Consider the following 25,595-nt stretch of genomic DNA (forward strand, 5'->3'; position numbering starts at 1 on the left):
ATGTTAGTCACAATTTAATAGACTAATATATATATATATATATATATATATATATATATATATATATATATACACACATATATATATATATATATATATATATATCTATACAGCTCCGCCTGTTAGTTAATTCAACGGAACCGGGATTGGCCGTGCAACCACCTGGGTTTCTGACTTACAATTAAGGATCGCGACAAGCACGGGCAGAAGGCGTACGACAAGTCGCCCTCCTGATCATGATCTACTACCAGGATCTCCTGGATGGGTTGCTAACTCTGAGACACCCCTAGCCAACCCCAATTTCCCACAGGGTGCACACGCTTGCCCAGGACAGAGTGTCCGCATGGCGAAGGGATCAGTTGGTAGGTGTCCACTCACAATCTGACCATGACATTAACCTTCCATTTGTTTTCAGGCAGCAGAGGAACACAATCTAATGTATAATAGGGACAAGTGTGTCTTTAGCACTAGGTAACTGGCCATCCTGGGATATGTGGTACAGAACGGGGAAAATCAGCCCAGACCCTGTCCGCATGCACCTGCTCCCAGACCTCCCAGTCCCACACTAACAGAAAACCTTAAAGAGATGTTTGGGACATTTTGCATATTATGCACAGTGGGTCCCCAACTATGAGGTCAGGGCTTGCCCACTGATAAAAGCCTCCGGTTCCCAACCTGCCCAGCAGCTGTCAAAGCCTTCACAGATATTAAGGACCTGACTGCAAAAGCAATCCTGCCATCCATAGATGAGACGATCCCATTCCAAGAGGAGACCGATGTATCAGATGTAGCGCTAGCTCCTACACTGAACCAGGAGGGGCGACCGGTAGCCTTTTTCTCATGGACCCTACAGTGGTCAGAGGTGAGAGACTCAGCAGTGGAAAAGGAGGCTCAAGCCATTGTGGAAGCAGTAAGGCACTGGAGAGATTATCTGGCATGGAATCCTTGTCAGGACCAATGATCTATGGCTTTTACGTTCGCCAACCAGAACAGGAGAAGATAAAAAAACAATAAAATCTTGTGCTGGAGGATAGAATTGACTACATATAATTACGACATTCTTTACCATCCAGGGAGGCTCAATGAGCCCTCAGATACACTGTCCAGGGACAACTGTGAGGCCCTCAACCACATGTCCCAACTGCAGAGCTTGCACAATGAGCTGGGCCACCCGGGAGTCACTAGACTGTTTCACTTCATAAGGACCCAAAATCTCCCATTCTCGGGAGAGGAAGTAAGGACAGTAAACAAGGGCTGTCCCATCTGTGCGGAATGCAAACTACAATTGTACTGGCCGGATAAAGCTACACTTATGAAAGCTACTAGATCTTTTGAGCACCTCAGCCTTGTCTTTAAAGGCCCGCACCCTTCCTACGACAGGAATGTCTATTTCCTTAATGCCATAGACGAATACTCCCACTGATCTTTTGGAATCCCATGTCCCCACGTATCGGCAGCCACAGTAGTAAAGTGCCTGCAATCCATTTTCAGCATGTGTGAGTACTCCAGCTATGTACACAAAGAGGGATTCCGCTTTATGAATGCCGAAGTCGACCCAGTACCTACAGGACAGAGGTTTTGCCACCAACTGCACCGCAAGCTACAGTTCCAGGGGAAATGGGCAAGTAGAAAGGGAAAATGCCTCTCTCTGGAAAACCATCCTGTTGATCTGAAAGGCAAAAGACCTACTCGTGACAAGATGGCAAGATGTGTTACCAGAGGCTTTACATTCTATACGCTCGTTATTGTGTACCACCACTAACACAACACCACATGACCATATGTTTTCCTTTACGAGGAAAGCCGCGACAGGCACAGTGCTGCCTAGATGGTTGATGACACTGGGACCAGCACTCCTCTGGAAGCACTGCCCAGCCCCACAAAATGGACCCACGGGTGGACCCAGTGGAGTTGAGCCAGGTCGAATCCCCACTATGCATTTGTCACATTCAGGGACGGACGGGAAGACTCGGTGGCCACCAGGGACTTCGCACCGGTTGCAATCGTGGACAATGTGGGAGACTCACAGTCCCCTATGGATCAGCATGAAGGCAACAGACACTAGGACAGCCAACCATCACATCACCCCAAAGGGCCCCGCCAAACAATACACTCCCAACAACCAGTACTCGTACAGAAAACCATACACCCCCTCCCACCCTGCAACCGACAGGAATCCCTACACCCCCTCAGCATACTCCCACCTTGCAACCGACAGGAAGCCCTACATCCCCTCAGCATACTCCCACCCTGCAACCGATGGGAAGCCCTACACCCCCTCAGCATACATCCACCCTGCAACTGACGGGAAGCCCTACACCCCCTCGGCATACTCCCACCCTGCAACTGACATGAAGCCCTACACCCCCTCAGCATACTCCCACCCTGCAACCGACGGGAAGCCCTACACCCCCTCAGCATACTCCCGCCCTGCAACCGACGGAAAGCCCTACACCCTGTCTTGGGTAAACTTATACCTCTCATTTTGTTCGTTTTAGATTGGTCACAGTGTTTGAGCTACCGAAAGAAAATAGACACACACACACCGAGAGCAGTTCAGTTTATACAAGGCTTTATTACTAAATTTAAATCTGAATTCACACTACAATATGCAAGCCCTTCCCAATTATACATCAACACCTGGACTGGTCCCAACTGCTGAAGCAAGGCAACGACTGCACATTTGTAGAAGGTTGTCGGGGCGCTGGTAGCAGCTTCTCCACCTCCCTTGACCGGGACGTTAGCTGGATTCTTGAAGTTCTTCTTCTTGCTGAGAGATGTTGCCACCTCTTGGAGAGTCTCAAACTTCAGCAGTGGGACCATGGCTTATATTACCCCAAAAGTTGTTTACTTCAGATCTTATCTCTTTGAATAAATGATTTAATTATCTTCAAGGTCTCCTGACAGTCTGCGACCAACAAAAGACAACTGCATCTCTGGGCCTCATGAGGGAAGTGGGATAATGTCTACTGATTCATATGCATCCCTGGGCCCCATAGTGTAAATTTAGATAATGTCTACTAATTCATATGCAACAAGCAGGTTCTCAGCCTTGCAGGAGCAAAGGCTGCAAAAGTAAGAAACATGGTTTAAATCTTCCATTACACACCCCCTCATCATGCTCCCACCCTGCAACCGATGGGAACACCCCCTCAGCATACTCCCACCCTGCAACTGATGGGAAGCCCTACACCCCCTCAGCATACTCCCACCCTGCAACTGACGGGAAGCCCTACACCCCCTCAGCATACTCCCACCCTGCAACCAATGGGAAGCCCTACACCCTCTGAGCATACTCCCACCCTGCAACTGACGGGAAGCCCTACACCCAATCATCATATTCCCACCCTGCAACCGATGGGAAGCCCTACACCCCCTCAGCATACTCTGGGGAGCAGGGCACCAGAAATGGAGAGAACATCCCTGTTAAGAAGGTGAAGCTTGGGATATGATTCCACCGGCCAGTGACCATAACAGTGGATCAGAAATGGGTTCAGCGGCTAAAGGAGCCACACAGGCTGCACATGAGTTATGTTCATGGGAACCGCTCAGGCTGCGGGCTGCTGGAGACTGGCTCATGGGAATCCCCGTAGGAAATGGGATACGAGAGGGTGCTGAGGGCAAAAAGGGCTTCTGAAGGGTCTCGGATGCTGAAGGCTTCCTGATCATGTCGGAGGTTTGGATCTGGAGCTTGTGTTACACAACACCAATCGTTGTGGACCCTGACATCATCAACAACACACTGCCGCAACTACCTGTCCTAGCGGAGCTAGATGCTGAATTTACCATCACCAATGTCATAAAAGCAGTCCATTGCATGAAAAATAACAAATCACCTGGAATCAATGGTATCTCTTCTGAGATCTTGAAGATTGGTGGCGAAGCACTTACCTCCGAGCTCACAATACTATTCAAAACATGTTGGCTCCACCGTTACATCCCCAAAGATCTGCGGGACGCAAATATTGTGACCCTTTCCAAGAACAAAGGTGACCACCAAGACTGCAGTAACTACCATGGCATCTCACTGCTCAGCCTTGTAGACAACATACTCTGTTGTGCAATCCCATTCAACCCCCCCCCCCCCCCCCACCCCCACGTCTGCCAACCATCGCCAACAGAATACTGCCTGAAAGCCAATGTGGCTTTCGGCCATCTCCATCAACTATCGATTTGGCCTTCGACTTCCAACAACTGCAAGAGAGATGCATTAAACAACGCAAACCTCTCTAAATGTGCTTCATCGACCTGACCAAGGCCTTTGACTCACATCTATTCCATGTCTTAAAACATCTTGGCTGCCCTGACACACTACTGTCCATCATTGTCCAGTTTCACAACATCATAGAGGCCACTGCCCAATTCGATGGCTTGAGATCAGAAGAGTTCCCAATCCAATGCAGCATAAAACAGGGTTGCGTACTCGCTCCAGTTCTGTTTGGCATTTTCATCTCTGCTCTTCTGCGCCATGCCTTTCCAGAAGCTTCAGGCACAGCGCTGCACACAAGGAGCTCCAGAAAACTTTTTAATCTGTCACGGCTCCGGGCCAGGACATAAATCAGAAGAATTATGATTTGAGAACTGCTCTATGCAGATGATGCTGCCTTCATGGTTCACTCCCAGCCAGAGCTGCAAGTATTGTGTGATGCATTTGCATCTGCCTGCACTGAATTTGGTCGGAAAATGAGCCTGGGCAAGACGGGCATCTTTAGCCAACAAACCCACGACACTCCATCAGTTACGATCAATGGGTCAGTGCTCGCCAACATAGACAAATTCTGCTACTGAGGCTTCACTGTGACAACAACGAACTCACTTGATGCAGAACTGGACACAAGCCTGGGAAAAGCATCCACTGTCTCCGTGCCCATGTGTGGGAAAACTGCCACCTCTCCACCAAGTTGAAAATCCGAGTCTACGAGGCCTGCGTGCTGAGTATGCTTCTCTACAGCCTTGAAACCTGGGTCACATACATAAAGCATGAACACTGCCTAACGCATTCCATTTCTGCTGCCTCAGATCCATCCTAGGCTACTCATGGCACGACAGAGTCACAAACGTCCAAGTCCTGGAGAAGACTGGAGGTACGGACCTCTACTCAATCATTCGCGCTCACTGCCTGCGGTGGGCAAGCCACATTGTCTGCATGCAGGATGGCCGATTGCCCAAAGATGTCCTCTACGGTGGGCTACCAGATGCTCCCCGCAATGTTGGCCGCCCACGTTTTCACTACAAAGACGTAATCAAGTGCAATCTCCAGTCATTCCATGTCAACCATATTGACTGGGGGGACCTCACCGAAAAAATCGCACTGCATGGCGTTCTGCGATTCGCAGTGGAACATCACAATGTGCCAACGACTACAAAAAGTTCCGTGAGGGCAGAAGAGCGACAAGACACCGTGTTCATGTTCACTTGCGAAGGGATGGGCCACGATGTTGTCAATGAATTAAACAGGAGACTGTGCAGCCGCAGAGGCTGAGGGAGCATAGGAGGAGAATTCACAGACCGTGGCTCTGAACAGAGGTTGTTTTGATTTCCTTTCTACTCCAATAGCTCAGTGCTTAGAGCACTGGCCTTGTCAACCATTCCTTGCTGGGGCCTCATTTCTGCAAGGGGAGCTGGACAAAGTGGTGACTCTCCGTCTGCCTAAAATAAAAGGAGTCTTGAACCTTGAACCTCAGTCAGAAGTGAGGAGCTGTTTGGAAAGGCTGGGTGCTGAAGCCTATCAGCTCCTCTCTGAGCGGTGAAATGGATCGGTTCCAATTTGCAATCGTAGCAGTAGGTCTATGGTGGATGCCATCTCACTGGCACTACACAAAGCCCTGGAACTCCTGGACAGCAAAGATGCATACTTCAGGATGCTTTTTATCGACAACAGTTTGCCATTTAACACCATCATTCCCTCAAAATTGATCATCAAACTCCAAGACCTTGGGACTCAACACCCCACTGTGTAATTGGATGCTGAATTTCCCTCTCCTCCTGTCCACAATCAGTGAGGATCAGTAAGAACATCTCCTCTACAATCTCCACCAGTACCAGAGGGCTGTGTTCTTAGTCCCTGCTTTCTCTCTATAAACTTATGACTGCGTGACTCAGTACAACAAAGCCAATGCAACTGATGCTACCATGGTAGTGGATTGTATATAATGGGGCGATGAGACAGCATACAGAAGGGAGAATGAAAACTTGGCTGAATGGTGCATGAACAACCAACTCCCACTCAATGCCACCAATACCAAGGAGCTGATTGTGGACGTCAGGAAGGGAAATCCAGAGTTGTATGGTTCAGTGATCATCAGGGGATTAGTGGTGAAGAGGGTGAGCAAATTTCAGATCTTGAAAGTCATTATCTTGGACCCAACACACAAATGGCATTGTGAAAAAAAGACGTCGACACCTGTACTTCCTCAGGGATTTGCGGAGCTTTGGTACGACATCGGAAACCCTGGCAAGTTTCTACGGAGGTGTGGTAGAAAGTGTGCTGATCGGCTCCATCCCAGTTGGGTATAGGCACATCAATACCCTTGACTGAAAAGCCCTCTGAAAGGAAGTGGACACAGCCCAAGACATCACAGGCAAAACCCTCCTCACCAACGAAAACATCTGGAACTCTGCCATCGGAAGGCAGCATCAATCTTCAAGAATCCACACCACGCAGCACACACTCAGGAAAGAGATATCGGTGCCACAAGACCCGCACCATAAGGTTCAGGAACAGCTGCTACCATCAGACTCCTCAACAACAAACTCAGTTCAGGGACTTATGTAAGGAGGGTACTTTTACACTTTATTGATGTTTTTCTCTCTGTATCGTACAGTCGGTTTGTTTAAATTTCTTTATTTGTTTACATCTCAGTGTTGAGTCAGCTTTATATGGCATTGCCAAGAAGGGTTAATTCTGCATGGCCCACAGCAAAAACAATTTCAGGGATGGATGTGACGTCATGTATGAACTCTGACAAAAAATCTGAAATCCGAAATTGGAAATGTCAGATGTTTTACACGTCTGGACATGGCAAAAGAAACCTTTTCAATGCACTGTTGCCAAAAGTGACTTTAGTTAGGGAATATTCTGGGATTTGGAGCTTTCATAATGTGACAAAGACAAGGCCATTTCCTAACCCCTGTTGATCTAACTAATGTGAATTAAACATCTGCGATCCTAGCTCCATGAAACAAGCCTTTGATAAGTTGGGTCACTCTTATGGTGCCATGTTCTCCCAGAGTAAATCATCTCTGATACCAAACTTTTTTTCCCCTCCCAGAGCAGTTTAATGATTTTGGGAGATGTAATGGTGTCAAATAAACATTCCATCATCTGGAATCCAATGAAGTGGTTCAACCACATCGGAAACGACCACAGCAAGAGTGAGTTGGGGAGGGGAGTGAATTTGTCCAATTTGCAATAACATTCACCACGTGTCATTTTTCTTACAGACAGGCCAGAATGGGGTGTTTTTGGGGGGCACGGCGGGTCTTATCACAGTCCCTCATAGAGGAGGGTATCAATCACTTCCCCGATCTCCTCATAGCCCCCGGCACCCGATCCAGGTGGGTGCAGACTACCTGGGAGGGAGGGGCAATGACAAGAGGAGTCCACCTGGCTGCCGCGACAACAATGGTTGGCGGGAGACCCTCAAATATAAACTGCCCCTTGAGTACATTCATTCCGAGAATGTGGGGGGTTGGGGTCTCATTGTGACATCATAGGGAGAGAGTAAATATTGGGAGATTGCCATGGTTTCACTTGTCTTTCTGTATTATTGTGTAACAATGAACCCATTGATGACATCACACAGCCAGCAAACCCAGTTGCTGAGACTGCAGTCGTGTTCATTGTGAGGGTTGAACGTGGTGCGAGCGCGTGGCACAGTCTTTGCCGAATACCAGGGCTTTTTGGCCAAGTGAGGCTCACGGTGGTGACGTATTTGAATTACTACATCACACGTCACTGGAAACACCTCGCGTGTGACTTGCAGGAGAATGGGCAATGCCTTGTGCTGTCTACGAGTGGCACGAGTGGCTGGGGAAGAGGAGCAGAGTAGGAGATCCCTCACTCCTCGGAAAAGAATGACGTGCAACTGCTGCAAGAAGATCAGAGGCAGGTGGTTTCATTCCCGAGTTGCTGCGGAGGAATCGTCAGACTTCAATGTCGACCGCAGGGAAGAAAACACGCAGCAGGTACTCTCGGTCACGTGTGAAACCTTCTATGAGGCAATGTCGAAATGAACATAAGTTGTACTGTGTGCACAAGGTTCATTACTCACGTAAACATCAGACACTCATCCTATAAGGAGAGTTTGGTGTTTCGCAGCTAATTACCTCCAATTCAGTGTTGGTAAATCAGTTATGCTTTGTCTTATCTTTTTCCAAAGCATCTACAGATTGGGTGCTTCATTTATTCTGAAACTTAAACAAGGTCTTCAACAAGTGAATCCTACTTGGAATTTATACATTCCTACTTAATAAATGGGTCCAGATAGTCTTATTTTTGTAAATTAAAATGAAAAACATTCTCTTTCCTTTCACAGCACAAAGGATCCCCAAGCTTTAAAGTGTAAATGATAAAACTGGAATTACTGGATATTTCAATAAGAACAGAAAAGGCTGGAAACTCCCAGCAAGTCAGGAGGTGACCAACCTGCTGACTATTTCCAACATTTTCTGTTGTTACATTTGAAGTATAATTATTTTTAATATTTCTTCTGGGAACAATTGGCTGTCAAAGGCAGGAATTAAATACTCTTTATTGTTTTGGAGTAGGGAGAGTTTAGTGCTTTTTTTAGGAAGGAATATATGGGTTGGCACAACATCAAGGGCTGAAGGGCCTGTACTATGCTGCAGTGTTCTATGTTCTGTGTTTCTGCCATGGTGATTTAAGAGTAAATATTAACCAAGGACCCCCAGAAGAATGTGCCCTTTCCTTTGGTTTCTGCCCTGGAAGAAAGACTGATGAAAGACTGGAGTCCTGGTTTTGTGGCTGAAATCAAAACAAGAGTGTTCTTCGTAAAGATGCACCAAGAATCTGTGGTTTGCCTTTCATCAAATTCAAGTCAGAAACCTCAGCCTTGAGTGTATAGGTGTGAAATCTGAATGTCTCTGGGGATTGACCCTGTGCCATGTGTTCAGTTGCAATGCCTTGGGCCAATCCTGAAAGGTGTTTTGCCTTGCTTTTTCCAGATACTTTTGCCATGGTTCACATGACGCAGTGGATTTGAAAATAGTCATTAAGTTTTAACTGTGATTTTTACCTTCAAGACCACATGCTTGTTCTTGGTAAAATGTTTTTATTGAGTTGGAAGGTTGGAACAGTGTGGTGCATTATCAGGATATAAGGTTAATTGGGATAAGAGTGAAATGATGCTTTTGACAAGAATGGATTATGCAAACTGCAGAGATATTGTTACATTTAAGTGGTTGGATAAAATTAAGTATTTCGGGATAAATGTAGATGATAATTATAATCATTTATATGAGTTGAATTATAGACCATTATTACATTAAATTAAATAAGATTTAAATAGGTGGAAAGATTTACCGATAACTTTAATAGGGCGCTGTGTTGGCACAGTCTCTCATGGTGTATAACGCCACATGGCGGAGCAGCCATGGGAAGATGGCGCTGTCAAGGTTTTCTCCCTGCCTCAATTCACCTGCCCAGCGCACGCCTGTGGCAGCGATTCTGATATCACAATGCACGAGGTGATTGAGCTTAGGCTGCCCTTAAGAGGGCGCGGGCTGAATTTGAATAAAAACATCATTAATGGCTTTCAATGTGGTGGCTGAGTCTTTCTTGGTTGTGTCCAGCACGACAGTGTTTTAAAATGAATTTTTTCCCCCGTATTCAGTATTTTTGTCAATCAATTACATGTGGGATTCCTAAAAGGTTTTAAGGATTTCGATGTGCTGGGAAGATCTTTATTATGAAAAGGTAAATAGGCAATAGTATCTATACAAAAATTGACTTGGAGTTTTATAATTACCACATTTTCAGGATTATTATGAAGCGGCACAATTCAAGTTTATTAATAGAATGGTTGGATCACAACAATCTTTACGTTGGGCTAAAATCCAAATGGCTCAGCTTCATGAACAAAGAATGCAACAGTTTATTTATAAATGGAATGCTCAACTTTTCCAAAATTATCCTTTACCGGAGTTAAAACATTTCATGGAAATATGGTATCGGACCAACGTTGCTATTGGTGCTGAGGGCAAAATTTCGGCTAAAACCCTTTGTATTAAAATAAGCTTTGTATTAAAATAAATCACGTATTCCTGAATATTTGGGAAAAGAGAGGTATTATCTTGGTCGAAGATTGTTATGAAGCTGGAAATTTTGTTTCATATCAGTGATAGAATGAAAAAATGGATCAGGTCCATGCTTAGTAACTTTGTTACTAGATAATTCTGGACACAGTTTGAGATTACCTAGAAGGATGAGATTTGAATGTTTAATTATTGAAGGAGGGGAAATGGGATTGATTACACAAATGTATGCTTTATTACAAAATAAGATGCCTAAGTCGGATATTTATAAAGTGAGAAGTAAAAGGAAGGAGGATCTGTCGGTTTTAATTTCTCAGGATGATTGGATGACATTATGTGAGGACAGTGTGACTAAGCCAGTAAACGTTATATAAAGATTCGTTCATTATAATTTTATTCATCAACTTTACTTAACACCTGAGAAGTTGAAGAGGTATAGATTTATCTCTTTGGATATGTGTTTTCAATGTGGAGAATAGATAGGGTCTTTTTTACATTCAGTATGGTTATGTGATCAGGTGAAACCCTTTCTGAATGGAATTATGGAACTTTTGCAGGGGTTGTTTAAATTTAAGCTTTCATTAGAGCCGTTAGTATTTTTATTGGGACATATGAAGTAAAATGGAGTTTGGAAATGAAATTGGATACATTTCAAATTGCATTTATTCAGTTGGAATAGGCAGTAGCGAGAAAATGTAAAGCTATAACCTGGAAAGATGAAATTGAATTAAGTATTCAGAGATGGCACATGGACTTGCAATCATGTATTCCATTGGAAAAGATAACTTACAATTTACGCCATCCGTCTACCATTTTTGTTAATGTGCGGGTCCCTCTGTGAAGTGTATGGGTCTAAATATGTCATGGTTGATTGGTGACATCAAACCCGACTATGATGGTTTGTTTCTTTAGTTTGAGGTTGTAGAGGATGGGAGGGAGCTAAGAGAGGGGGTGGGAGGGGGGTATATATGGGGGAAATTTTTGTATGTTAATATGATGTATTTTATTGTGGATTTTGAATTTGATTTTAAATAAAGTATACAAAAAGAAGGTTACTTTGTAGACCACATGCTAATAGTTCCTTTCATTGTTGTTCAATAACATCTGATCCTTTCCTGCTTCTAAACTGTATTTCTGTGAAATCTCCACACAGCGGCTTCTCTGTGTATTTCCGGCACTACCTGATCCAATGCACTAATTGATAAGGTGGTGTCTGCAACCTATCTTAAGGAAGGCTGAGACGACCACAGATCGGTAGTGATTGTTGTTTTCTTTCAAGCAAAGTTGGCTCGGCCAAGGGTTCTTCTCAGATCTCTGAATGTGCAGTGTGACAAGAGTTTTAGAGGTAGCTTGGAATGAATTACTCGAGCAGCTTCCACACACACACATTTGAAAACCCAGAATTTTAGCAGGATTATTGCATCCTGCTTTTTGCAAAGGAGCAACAAAGTATCCACATACAGCTTGCCTAGGAGAGCATGTGGCGTTAGCAGGCAGAGTTAGAACAGCTTTGCTCTCAGAGAGGGAGGGAGTGAGAGAGAAGGAGTCAGAGAAATCTGTTCCAGAGGGACAAGCTGCCAAACTTTGGAAGGCTGCCTGGTCAAAGGAGAAAGATGACCTGAAAGAAAAAGGATCATCCGGAGAACCCTGAAGGGGACAAGTTTTGTCAGAAAGACTAACTAAGAAGAAATCAGTTGCAGATGCTCTGGAAATGGAATCTCTCTCTCTGAAAACCAGCAAGAGCCCTTCTGAGTGGTAACCATTTGTCTGTTAAACACCAAAGCTTGGTGAACTTTGTTAATGCTAATGTATGAGCACTGTTGCAAGAATTGCCTGCAACCAGCGAGATTGGACTGTGATCCAAAGAACTTTTCTAATCTTCAATACACATTACACTCACCTGCACTTAGTATTTGAGGGCGGATTAAGTGGGTTAGGTAGGTTAAGTAATAAGTTAAAGTTCAATTCTGTTTTCATGTTCAAATAAAATTCTAAACTACTTTTGTTTAAATAACCCTGTGTTGTCGTGCATATCTATTGCTACTGGTTTTTGGGGTCATCTGGACTCCGTAACATTTTATGGGGGCTCATCCTTTAGGATTTGATCATTGTAGTTTCATGATTTATTAGTTGATTGGGTTGTTTTTGCAGGCTATTTTTACAAGCTAACAGAAAGCTTGTGTCTGGAAAAACTGCAGCAATGGATGTTGATACATTTTTGTTACAACCATCACCTGCAGAACTGCAGAAGGTGAGAAAGTAGGAACTGATGGCTATTTCTGAGGCATTGAAAATTGTTGAAATTAAACATTGGATGAGAAAAGTACAAACGTAGAGGATTATAATAGTGAAATATTACATGTGAAGGAAAATTTGTTGAGGAAGACTCACAAAAGGACATTCCAGAATAATAGGCATTTTCAGAGAGCTCATGTGGACCAGATTAATAAACCTGTTCATAAGGTTAGGATGGAGCAGGATAGTAGGGCTGAAATAAAGTCTGGAGAAAATGTTCAGAAAAAAGATGAAGGAAAGGTAGGAAAGGACAGAACTTCTGTATTTATATGCAATTTGTGTAAGAAAGCAGGTCATGTGACTGTGAATTGTCTAGTCTTGAAGCAGAAAAGGTAAAAACAGGTTTAACCAGAACCATGTATACAGAAACAGTGGAATTTAAGGAGAGCAGAGGTGCATAACCTGATCAGTAGGTCATGGATGTTTTCAATCCTTTTGTGTCAGAGGGCTTTGTCTTAATAAAGGAGGGAGAACCACAGGTTCCAGTTAACATTCTTAGAGATACTGAGGCTGCTCAGTCATTGTTGTTAGAAACCGTTTTAACTGTGGATCAAAGGACAGACACAGAGGAGACAACTTTGATTAAAGGTGTTCGAGATGAGGTAGGGTCAATATTGCTTCACAAGGTTGTGCTAAATTCAGAATTAGTCAAAGGAACTGTTGTAGTAGGAGTTACCCATGCAAGGTGTCTCGTTTTTGCTGGGGAATGATTTGTCAGAGAATAAAGTTGGGTCAGTTTTAAGATTGACAAATTGGCCTAGTAAGGATGTGGTTAGAGAGGATGGTGAGATATATCCTGCATGTGCGGTAACTAGGTCTGTGACTAAGAAAATGATGACAGCTGAAGATGATCCAGATGGGGGGAGTCACGTGATGGAGTAGTGGCCGGTCAGGGAATTCCAGCCCTCTCCGGAAAAGTTAAAAAACGCACAAAACACAAAGTTACAAGATTAAAATTTAAAACAAAGTAAAAATAAAGGTGAGAAGAAAATGGCAGCGAAGAGAGAAAAGTCGAAAACAACGGGAAGAAGAGAAGAAGAAAGAACGTCGGAAGAAGAAGGTGAAGGCCTTACCTGTCTGAGGAGGCCCGCCGCGGAGAGAGAAGCCCGCTCCCTCAGGTCAGTGGAAGTCCCGGGCTCGGGACTACAAAAATGGCTCGCAGAGCCGAGTAAAAGTGCGCAACCACGCAAGAAAAAAAACACACTGACGGGAGGGGGAAACAGCTGCGGAGTCGATCTCCACAGCTGAGAGAGACACCTGCAGCACAGCAGCTGGTGCAGAACAGAGACAATAACGACAACAAGAAAGAAGAAGGTAAAAAGAAAAGAAGGAAACAACAGATGGTCAATCCAGAGGAAGAAGAAGAAGAAGAACAGAAAGAAGTGGAAGAAGAAGAGAAAGGCAAGACAATGGATGTATCTTTTTTCAAAGAATATATGGAATCAGTGAAAGAATGGCAATTACAAGAATTTAATGAGATAAAAAGAAGAATTAAGAATGCAGAAGAAAAAATGAATAAAATAGAAATGGTCATATCAGAGATAGGAAAAAGAGTGGAGAATGTGGAAGAACGAGAAATAATCGTAGAAATGGAAGTAGAGGACAAAAGAGAAATTAGAAGAATCTAATAAAAAAGTTAAAGAGGCACATGAGCTGTAAGCTCAGAAGACAGATATAATGGAACACTACATTAGAAGAAATAATATAAAGATTGTGGGCCTTAAGGAAGATGAAGAAGGCAAGAATATGAGAGAATTTATAAAAGATTGGATCCCCAGGGTCCTAGGAAGACCAGAATTACAGGAAGAAATTGAAATAGAGAGGGCACATAGAACATTAGCCCCGAAACCACAACCGCAGCAAAAACCAAGATCCATTTTAGTAAAATTTTTAAGATATACAAGAGAAAATATTTTGGAGAAAGCAATGAAGAAAATAAGAGAAGACAAAAAGCCACTGGAATACAAAGGTCAAAAATTTTTTTTCTATCCAGACATAAGTTTTGATCTCCTGAAGAAGAGGAAGGAGTTCAATACAGCAAAAACGATCTTATGGAAAAAAGGATATAAATTTATGTTAAAGTACCCAGCGGTACTTAAAATAGTTATTCCAGGGCAACAAAACAGACTATTCTCGGATCCAGAGGAAGCACAAAAATTTGCAGAACAACTACAAAACAAGCAGAGAGATGAAGACATGTAATGAGAGTAAAAATGACCACGAACTATATGTATGTGTGTATATGGGTATATGTATGTATATATTATATATATAAAAAAAAATATATATATATATATATATATATATATGTAGATGTGTATGTATGTGTGTGTATACATGAATGTATACGTATTTAGAGGAAAATATATAGAGTATAGATAAGAATTAATAAGGGAATGAAAGGGAATAGAAGGAATAAGGAGGGAATTAAAAGAGTGACCTTTGTTACATATGAAAATTGAAATCTTTTCCGTGGGGGGCTGGGTGGGGATGAGTTACGGTCACTGCAAAATCAGTTGACATTTGCGAGTGAATTCGCAAATCCAAATGGAGAGGGGAGATGTGTTTGCCCAACAAGAGATAAAGGGCAACTCAGGAGGGGGAGGGGAGAATGGGGTTAAAGAAGTTTTAAATAGGAGAATAAGGAAAATGTTTGATGTTTTAGAAATGTTGTCTTATAAAGTGTTCAAAACAAGAAAACAGAAATGGATAAGAAGGAAAGGTGATGATGGAGAAACAGAAAGGGAAGATAAACAAAGTTTGAAATGGCTACGTTGAACTATATGACTTTAAATATTAACGGAATACATAACCAAATCAAAAGGAAGAAACTGCTAAATTTACTGAAAAAAGAAAAAATTGATATAACATTTGTGCAAGAAACACATTTAACTGAATTGGAGCACACGAAATTAAAGAGAGATTGGGTAGGACATGTAACAGCAGCGTCGTATAATTCAAAAGCTAGAGGAGTAGCTATATTAATCAGTAAAAATGTACCAATTAAAATAGAAGAGGAAATAATAGATCCAGCAGGGAGATATGTAATGATAAAATGTCAGATATATTTGGAGTTTTGGTATCTACTCAATGTATATTCACCTAACGAAGAAGATCAAAAGTTTATGCAAGATATTTTTTTGAAGATAGCAGATACGCAAGGGAATATATTAATAGGAGGGGATTTCAACCTTAATTTGGATTCAAATATGGATAAAACTGGGAAAAAAATTAACAGAAAGAACAAAGTAACCAAATTTATAGTTAAATCGATGCAAGAAATGCAACTTTTGGATATATGGAGGAAACAACACCCAAAGGAAAAGGAATATTCATATTATTCGGGTAGACATAAAACATACTCAAGAATAGACCTATTTCTGTTATCAGCTCGTATGCAAGATAGAGTAAGAAAAACAGAATATAAAGCTAGAATATTATCGGACCATTCACCTTTGATATTGACAACAGAGTTAGAGGACATCCCTCCAAGAATGTATAGATGGAAATTAAACTCCATGCTACTTAAAAGGCAGGATTTTAGAGAATTCATTGAAAGACAAATTAAAATGTACTTTGAAATAAATACGGAATCAGTGAAAGATAAGTTTATACTATGGGATGCAATGAAAGCATTCATTAGAGGGCAAATAATAAGTTATGTAACCAAGATGAAGAAGGACTATAATCAGGAAACAGAGCAGTTGGAAAGGGAAATAGTAAATATAGAAAAAGAATTAGCAATGAAGGAAGATACAACTAAAAGAAGAGAATTGGCAGATCAAAAAATAAAATATGAAACACTACAAACATATAAGGTGGAGAAGAACATAATGAAGACAAAACAGAAATATTATGAACTAAGGGAAAAAACGCACAAAATCCTAGCATAGCAGCTTAAGACAGAACAAGCTAAGAAAATTGTATTGGCATCAAGGAAAAAAGACAAACAAATCACATATAATCCAACGGAGATCAATGAAAACTTTAGAGAATTCTATGAACAATTATACCAAACTAAAAACGAAGGGAAAGAAGGCAAAATAGATGAATTTTTAACTAAAATTGAACTACCAAAATCACAAATAGAGGAATAAAATAAATTAACAGAACCATTTGAAATAGTAGAAATACAAGAGATAATAAAAAAAAACTACCAAATAATAAAACACCAGGAGAGGATGAATTCCCAATAGAATTCTATAAAACATTTAAAGATTTATTAATTCCTCCCCTCCTGGAAGTAATCAACCAGATTGACAAAACACAAAGCTTACCAGATTCATGTAAAACAGCAATAATTACAGTAATACCAAAGCAAGGGAAAGATCCACTCGCACCAGCATCATATAGACCAATATCATTACTTAACACAGATTATAAGATAATAGCTAAACTATTAGCAAACAGATTAGCAGATTATGTACCTAAAATGGTAAATCTAGACCAAACTGGATTTATTAAAAAAAGACGCACAACAGACAATATTTGTAAATTTATTAACTTAATTCATGCAGTAGAAGGGAGTAAAGCGCCAACAGTAGCAGTTGCTTTAGACGCAGAGAAGGCCTTTGAAATGAAAGGGGAGGGATTAGACGAAGGGGCCCGAGAAATGAAGGCAGTGTTAGGGAGACATGAGCAGGGAAATGATGAAGCGGAATTCCGTCGATGCCCGTGTGTGTGTATAGGAGGCTGGTCTTTAGTATTTTCCATCCTTTTCGTATTGATCCAAGACTGGGCAAGACCACGTGTTGCCCATGTGCATATTCCGATGAAATGGTGTGGAATGGCCCCTGTTTATAAACAGGCATCTTCCACTCAAGTGGTTTCACATCCTCCTCAATCCCAAGGGTTTGCAAATAGATGAGGGAATATGGAATTGCTGCCAGGAAAGTACAACACGTCTTCAAACTAACAGGATTTTGCAATTTGTAGGAAACAACAGAAGATCACCTACAAAAACATCAGAAGACAGTAGGTGATCTTCTGAAATGGTTGGCAGTCGAGGGTCACTATGGAGTTCATATCACCGAAGACGAATTCTACGCATTAGGTGATGGTTTCCAGATGGAGGAAGAGGACGATGCGATGGGGTCATTTGCTGAGATGGGCGAAAGACTGAATGACCACCAGCAAGGCCTGAAGGTATGAACACTTCCAGGTGTTTTGGATAAGTGTATATTCGAACAATTGTAAAAATATTTTGGATTGGACTTTTCATCAGAACCTCTGATCAGTACAGATTTGATGAAAGGCGACTAAATAAATTTCACTTAAATAATGACTAACACAATTTCTAAATAATGTTGAATTGAATTTTGACGATCTTCTCCCAATCCTATTCAAAGATCTAGCAGATCCTCTTTCTAACTCAGTCCTACTTTCTGTTCTTTGCTCTGGCCCAGTCACGCAAGTGATGAGAGATGACGGGAATATGATTAACTCACTAGTGAAGGGGCAGTGATTGACGATGGTCACAGAGGCCCTTCACTAACAATCTCACCATGGCAGCTTCTTAACAAAAACTCTTCACCTCAGTAATGCTGTATTCTCAGATAATGTGGATCTTGATGTTGTAAAGGGAAGAACCTCCTCCCCTATTTTGATAACTCCAGCACCCACTCATGTGATTAACTCTTTATAACCCATTGAATGGGCCATGCAAGCTATTCACAACCAAAAAGGGTTGAGGAAGCATACACCACCGGAATGAATTCTGGCGTAGCAACGTCACTGTTCGTCCACTCAACCAGGCCAGATCCTTGTGCAGATCTAGGGATTGGTTTGGAAAAGAGAGTGAGTAAGGCTACACCCCCTCACTACCACAATTTTCCTGTTGTTGAGGCAACTGTTGGTGACAGCAGGAGCAGAAAGATTCATCCCATGTTTCTCCAGGGGCTCCCTCAATTCTGATGTGTGGTAGCACCATTGTGCTAAATGGGATAGATTCAGAATAAATTGACAGCTGGAATCACAGTGGCCAAAAGGTACGATGGGCCTTTAACATTTGCAGCAGGAAAGTGTTACTTACCATCGTTAGTTCTCCCATTACAACCAAGACAAGTCATCACCATGGTTTAATAGGGAATGCAGATGCACATGAGGTGCCAGACTGATAATCTTACAACACTGGACAGTGGGCAGGCAATGCAGAAAAAAAAATAACATTCCAAAGACAGAATTAACCGCTGATGAAATCTGAGCTCTGTCGTCCTTCCGGCTGGGTCATGAACAGTAAACAGGAAAAGAGGGACCAAGGGTCTCCTCATTCTCAGTGGTGGTAGGCCTCAGCTTCTGAATAACAATGTTGGGGTTAAGACACTTTCTAGCATGTTCCATCAGGTTCTTCCGACACCATCACAGAAATCACTTTCACCCTATTTGATTTACTTAGGAACACCAAGTGCAGCAGACAAATAGGACCAGACTCCATCACATTCGAAGTACTGGAGAAGTTCAGTCTAGATTTTTTTTTCACCTCCTGTCACAGTTGATCCACTGACATCCTTCTGACAAAGTGGCAAATTCTTCAGGTATCTGGTCCATCTACCAAAAGCAGGACAAAGCCATACTTTATTTAATCAGCTGCCCGATGGAAAGTGTGTCGCACACACTGTGACATAAAGTGGCATTGTTCACCAATAACCTGCATAATGGTACTTCAATTGGGTTTTGTCACATGACTCCAGGTCTCCTTCTCACTGTGGTCCTAACATGGACCAGCCACTTTGAGTACTGTGATAACTAAAACAGATCAGAGGCTACCTGTCAAGCAGTAGGTGGCGAACCTTTGCTCCGCACTTGACTGGATGAGCACAATTCCCAAAGGGCCCAAGGACCTCAACAGCATAGCAAAGCAGTTGGCTTGATTAGCCCTCCATTCATTCTCTCCACTGAGGTAGTCCTGTATTCTATCAACGGAGTGAACGACATCTACTCGACTCCAAGAATATGTCCAAAGAGGAGCCTTCTGACATGGAAAGGGACGTGCATTAGGTCCGTAGGAACATTACTACCTGCTGATTCCCCTCCACACTCCTCTCCCTTCTAACTGGGAAAGATATTGCCGTTCGTTCAGTTTGGGCCCTGGCAGGGACACCTGCATCTTGAAGCACTAATGTGAAAATGATAATTACCCAGAATGTTTTCACTCAAATGGGGATAGATTTTCATGTTTGTCATTCCTTAATATGCAGTGCTCAAGTCAGATTTTCATCGTTAAAAAAGAGCAAAGATCTTTAAACATTTACCAATTGATGTTATCTTCTTTTCGTAAAGCATTGCTTAACATGTATGCAAATTATTGCCCTGTGTGTGCTTGACAGCCTGGTTTGTTTTGGAATAAGGCGACTTGAATAAAGTCTTGTCAAGTCCAAAGGATGTTGAACCAAATGGTAAAGATAAATACAATAAAGTCACCGTTATGTCTCTGTGTGGGAGGCTTCTTAAATAGCAGAAGAGATTTTACTTATTGATGCCTTCCACCATGCCAGGAAATGTTCATACTCACATAGACATGCACCCCACATTGGTGCACGACATTTACGACAGTGAGACGGGTGTGTTATCTCGTCAGGATCATGTGAACTCTTTTGTAACTTCCTAGGAATACACCCTTCTCACTGTGGTAACCGTCGTGCACTACTGGGGGGCACCTATACATGAGTATGAGTGTGAACAGTTTCCTGAGATGGTGGAAGGCATCAGTAAGTAAACTCCCTTCTGTTATTTGAATCTTGCATCTTTAAGTTATTTAAGAATCCTCCCAGGTAACACGGAGACAGAACATGTTGGCAGTGGTCGGTCTGAGAGAACAAGAATAAAACTATAAAATGGATTGGAAGTGACTGAAATCTGAAGGGGAAGAAGAGAAAAAGTACACCTGGAAATGAATGGCTGGTGCAACAGCAGTTCACCCAGTGATGGACGGGAGGCTGAAGACATGGTTGAATCGTTGAAAACGTTTCAGCAGATGTACAATTTAGCAGTGAAAAGCTATTTTAAAAATGCAACAGCGAGGAGAAGGTTAGTTCTATACATGTCTGGACAGGGGAGCCAGGCCGTGACTTATTTAATAGCTGAGAGCTTACGGGGTGGAGAAAAATGATCCAGAGCAGATATTTGCAAAGGTTGTTTCTCACCTTGAACTCAGCTCTAATCCTAGACTTGAATGCAATGAATTTCAAGGTTTTGTGTAAGAGACTGATGAGACTGTTACTAACGTCCTTACTACACCAAAAATTAATGCTGCAAAATGCAGATGGAAGGATATAGAGGAAAGATTAGCTGATCCACTAATATGCCCATCCTGAAGTGCAAAAGTCTCTTCTAGGGAAGGATAGCTTGAAATTGGCCAAAGACTCTGACACAGCCAGAGTCTTCAAAGCCACGAGGACGCAAATGAAATCCCTATCAATGCAGACCCACCCACAGCAAAGAGAAGGAAGGGTTGATGCTATAAAAAATACAATCAGAAAAGTGCCACCCCCAGGACCTGTAGGAAGGGCAGCGGACAACACCCCTCCGTGACCAAAATGATTGCCCCGCATACGGTTCTGAATGTGGAGCCTACGGCACAGCAAACCACTGGGCGAAAATGTGCAAGTCTGGCGTGAAGGAAACAGTGATACCAGTGAAGAAAAAAGACAAGAAGATCCACCATCTCTTAAAAATGTTGACACACTCATATACATAGACATCCACCCCACAGTTACTTCAGTGAGAAGGGTGCATTCTTACACAGTTACAAACTAGTTCACATTCTCCTGACTAGATCACAGTCACCTCTCGTTAGATTTCACGTGTTCTCTTTTACATCATGAAAGAATATTAAATCCCTGAATTGAAAGTTAAGGATGAGATCATTCAAATGACAAAAGTTTAATGTGCTTAAGTTTAAATAAAAGTAAGTCTGTTTGACAGGGAAGGGACTGTGTACAAATACTGAAGGAGAGGATTTATTTTCTTGTCAGTCAAATTAACTATGGAATATATTCTACTCCATCTCAGCAGGATTCATCCTTTGACACAAGCAAAGAATTGTAGATCAAGGTAGTTGATTAAACCTCCGAAAGCATAAAACCATTTAGATTTCTGGACTTGAAGTACGTTTCCTGTGTGTATTTAAGGGTGTTTTGGTACCCTGATTTTTAATAAATTGGGAAACCTGAATATTTTATTTCAATTGCAAATGCAATAAATAGAAACCTTACCTCCCCCAAGACAACTTGGAGCAATAAAAATGAACCTAGGATTGTTTCTTTTCTAGGAACATCGCCAAAAGTTGTCCCAGAAAGAGCAAGAGTTGGTTTTGGCCATAGAGGCAGCTCAGACTTTCCTGGAACAAAATGTCCAGGACCCTTTGCGAGACGAGGAAGTTGCACTGCAGGAGAACTTGAATGTCTTGATGGAGGAGTACGAATCCGCTTTATCAAGTGCAGATTCTCAATTAAACGTGATTGAGGATCTGCATCTAGAACTGCAGAAGTTCCGAAAAGGTGAGGGAAAGTATTCATTTATTTTCCAGATTACTATAAAATACTATTTACTGAGAGTTAAAAAGAATTCTAAGTAAGACAACTGAAAGCTACATGTGGTTTGGAATAACCCCAACTTGTAATTATTACAGGATCCTGTCAATGTGTCAAAGTCTATATAATCTGGTATTATTTGATCATTTTGATTATTTCACCATTATATTCCTTTAAACAGATCATGATGAATTTGAAACATTAATGATTCATTCAGAAAAGGAACTACAAAAAATAAAAGCTGAGGAATTTGACTCCACGTCATTGACATTCAAACTTAAGAAGCAGAAATTCCTCTTCAATGATCTTCAGTTTCTCAAAGGGGATCTAAGATACCTCAGACGATCTTGGAAAAGTCTCTTCGATGCTGCCTTTCTCTTTGAAATCAGGAATGCAATTGAAAGCTACAAGATCCCAATTGATCCTGATGCCATAAGCCAACGTGTGGAGGAGACGGTTGAAAGCGCCGATGCTCGCTTCAACGCACTTCGATCAGAAGTATGACATATCTCCTTTTTTTTGACTAATAGCATTTAAACTCCAATTTTACTTTAGATCAGTAACATGAGAGCATTTTGATAGACTGAGCAACTTGTGTAAGTTTTAGTCTTATAAGAGTGGCTCTGGAAAAGGTTTGCGGCTGTGATTAATAATACCCATGAAGAACAGGAACAATGATCAAATCTTTCCAGTATTGTGGAGCTCTCTTGGTGGCCAAACTCACTCGAGTTGGACAGAGACCACTGCAGAAAATAAGTCATGAACTCATTTCCTTTTAATAAAATCAAATGTCGAACAGATCATAATTGGTGAAGATTTTCCAGACTGGCCTCCCACGTGCATTTGTCACTGAACACGGTGTAATGTGTCCAATCCACAAAGGTCACCTCGCTGGCTCAGTATGTCCTAAACCCAAGGGTTAGGCTTGAATGGCATAACAGAAATGCAAAGTGTTCGGCTGGAACAAGCCCAGCCCCAAAAGAATTTCTGTCTAATCTTCACTGACACACTAAATTTGTGAAGGTTTTCAATGCTTCTGATATATTCCTGACCATCAGTTTATTTTGAAAGCAAACTCAAAATATCAATTAAAAGATTTATTGACATAACAAGAAAATGGAACAGTACGGCAGGGTAACAGGCATTTCACCTTTGGTGAGGAGTGAACATTGCCTTTTTGTCTGTGACCCTCAAAAAACTTGATGCAGGGAACAAAAAAATGATAGTTGGCATAAGTAATGGACCAGTAATGTATCGCTTGACCCATTTTGGATCGATTGGACACTCGATATTTGATCGCATCACAAAATCGTACATTTTAAAAATCCACATACTCATTCATTTCTTTCACTCTATAGTGCATTGGACTTGGAATCCGTCTTAGCACCAAGGTATTTGAACAATGGCAAGAGAAGGCAGATGAGCTGCGTTTGTGGCTAGAGAGAGTAGAAAGAGAAAGACGAATGGTTCAGCTGGAGGCCATCCCTAATCCAGAAATCTTGCAGCAAGAACTTGAAAATATCATGGTAAATTAAAGTTGTTATTTCATAAATCACTGTGTAATGTTGCTTATTCTAATTTACGAGTAGAATGATGAATGCTTTGAAATAATGATAATGTGCACATCCAATAACAGTGGTTAAGGCCACATGGGAGGTTGTAAGTTTGGCACCTGAAATAGGAAGTTGAGCTCCATTCATTCCAACTTGATCAGGTTTTAATGGGAGCCTGATGAAGATCCAACAGCCAATTTGCTTCCAGATGGTGGGGGCGAGATTGGAAACTGTAACAAAGAAGCCAAACAGTTCTGCTCTCATTGTGTGTCTATTTTCAGTATGGGTTTCCTCAGACCTTATCCATGTTTAATGGGGGCCTAAGAAAATGGTGGCAGAATTTTGGACGACCTCCAAGATTATAACAGCAGAGCAAAAAATCTCAGCAAATCATTAATGGGATCATCAGGTGCAGAGACGATAACTCCATAGATGGGGGTTTCAGGAACAGGTGAAGGGGGGTGGGAGGAAAGTGGTGATTTGGAGCACATTTGGAGGTAAGATTTGTTTGCAAAGTGGCAGAGATTGATTTATTCCAAAGAAGTATTCGAACCATAGAACCTTACAATATTACAGAACAGAAACAGGCCCCTTTGGCCCTTCTTGTCTGTTCCGAACCCTTTTTCTTCCGAGGCCCTCTGACGCACCTAGTCCATAGCCCTCCATACCTCTCCCATCCATGTACCAGTCCAAATTCTTTTCAAATTAAAAATTGAGCCCACAGTCACCACTTCAACGGACAGCTTGTTCCACTCTCCCACCTCTTCACTCTGTGTGAAGACGTTCTCCCTCATGTTCCCCCTAAATTTATCCCCTTCACCCTTACCCCATGTCCTCTGGTTTGTATTTCACTTGCTCTCAGTGGAACAAGCCTACCTATATTTACTCTGTCCTCCACATCATTTTAAATCTCTCTCTCAATTCTTCCCTCATTCTACACTCCAGGGAATAAAATCATAACCTGTTTAACCTTTTCCTACAACTCTGCTCCTGACGTCCAGGCCACATCCAAGTCAATCTCTGCACAATTGCCATCCTTCCTGCAGTTAGGTGATTTAAACTGCACACAATAATCCAAATTGGGTCTCACCAATGAAAATTAGACTTTATCCTTTGATTGATCAAGGTCAATGTGCCAAAAGTTCTCTTTGCAACCCTATCCACATGTGACACCATTTTCAGAGAATGAGGTGTCTGTATTCCCAGATCCGTCTGTTCTATCATACTCCTCACTGCCCGACTGGTTACCATGTATGTCCTTTCTTGGCTTGTCCTTCCAAAATGCAACACCTCACACTCATCTGCATTAAATTCCATTTGTCAGCCCATGTTTCCAGCTGGTCCTGATCCCTCTTCAAGGTTTGAAAACCTTCTTTAGTGTCCACAACACCTGCAAGCTTACTCATCCAATTTACCCCATTATCATCCACATAGCCTTCCTGGTTTCTTTCTTGAGGTTTTTTCTTGCATTTTCTATACTCTTCAAGCACCTCATTTGCTCTGTGATGTCTATACCTGCTGCACACCTCTCTTCTTCCAAACCAGATTCCTAAGCCTGCTAATCTTGACAGGAACATGCAAAGTCTGTACTCTCCAAATTTCACCTTTGTAGGTCTTCCACTCACCCCGCACATACTTTTCCAGGTCAACGCCTTCTCATTCCTTTCTAATTTCCTCAAATTGGCCTTTCTCCAATTTAAAATCTCAACCCGAGTCCCAGACCTATCCTTTTCTATCATTAACAAAACTAATGGCATCATGTTGACTGGAGTTGATGTTTGAGGAATTGGAATTTGCATCAGAAAGACAAATCAGAAAGTTTTGCTTTATTGAGGTGGAGGGCATTTCTGGTCTTGCAGTCAGAGAAAAATCGGACCATTTATTGCAATAATGGCCTGGGATTGATGGTCATGGAGAAAAGCTGTGGGCCATTAAGTGCTCG

The 25,595-nt window shown here is 42.1% G+C and overlaps 1 protein-coding gene across 3 annotated transcripts in view; it reads left to right on the forward strand.

The window, feature by feature from the left end:
* Positions 1-25,595, forward strand: part of LOC138759079 (microtubule-actin cross-linking factor 1-like) — a 97,147-nt gene that overhangs the window by 56,599 nt on the left and 14,953 nt on the right. For 2 of the 3 annotated variants that reach the window (XM_069928949.1, XM_069928950.1), the window contains exons 1-5: positions 7,814-8,187; positions 17,506-17,715; positions 21,839-22,067; positions 22,282-22,598; positions 23,459-23,626. In XM_069928949.1, the coding sequence (XP_069785050.1) occupies positions 7,990-8,187; positions 17,506-17,715; positions 21,839-22,067; positions 22,282-22,598; positions 23,459-23,626 (1,122 nt within the window). In that variant the 5' untranslated portion in view covers positions 7,814-7,989. Of the gene's footprint in view, positions 1-7,813; positions 8,188-17,505; positions 17,716-21,838; positions 22,068-22,281; positions 22,599-23,458; positions 23,627-25,595 lie in introns of those variants that run through there. The other variant, XM_069928951.1, reaches the window with a different exon arrangement.

The sequence above is a fragment of the Narcine bancroftii genome, chromosome 3 (assembly GCF_036971445.1).
Source record: "Narcine bancroftii isolate sNarBan1 chromosome 3, sNarBan1.hap1, whole genome shotgun sequence".
In the NCBI taxonomy this organism is placed as follows: domain Eukaryota; kingdom Metazoa; phylum Chordata; class Chondrichthyes; order Torpediniformes; family Narcinidae; genus Narcine; species Narcine bancroftii.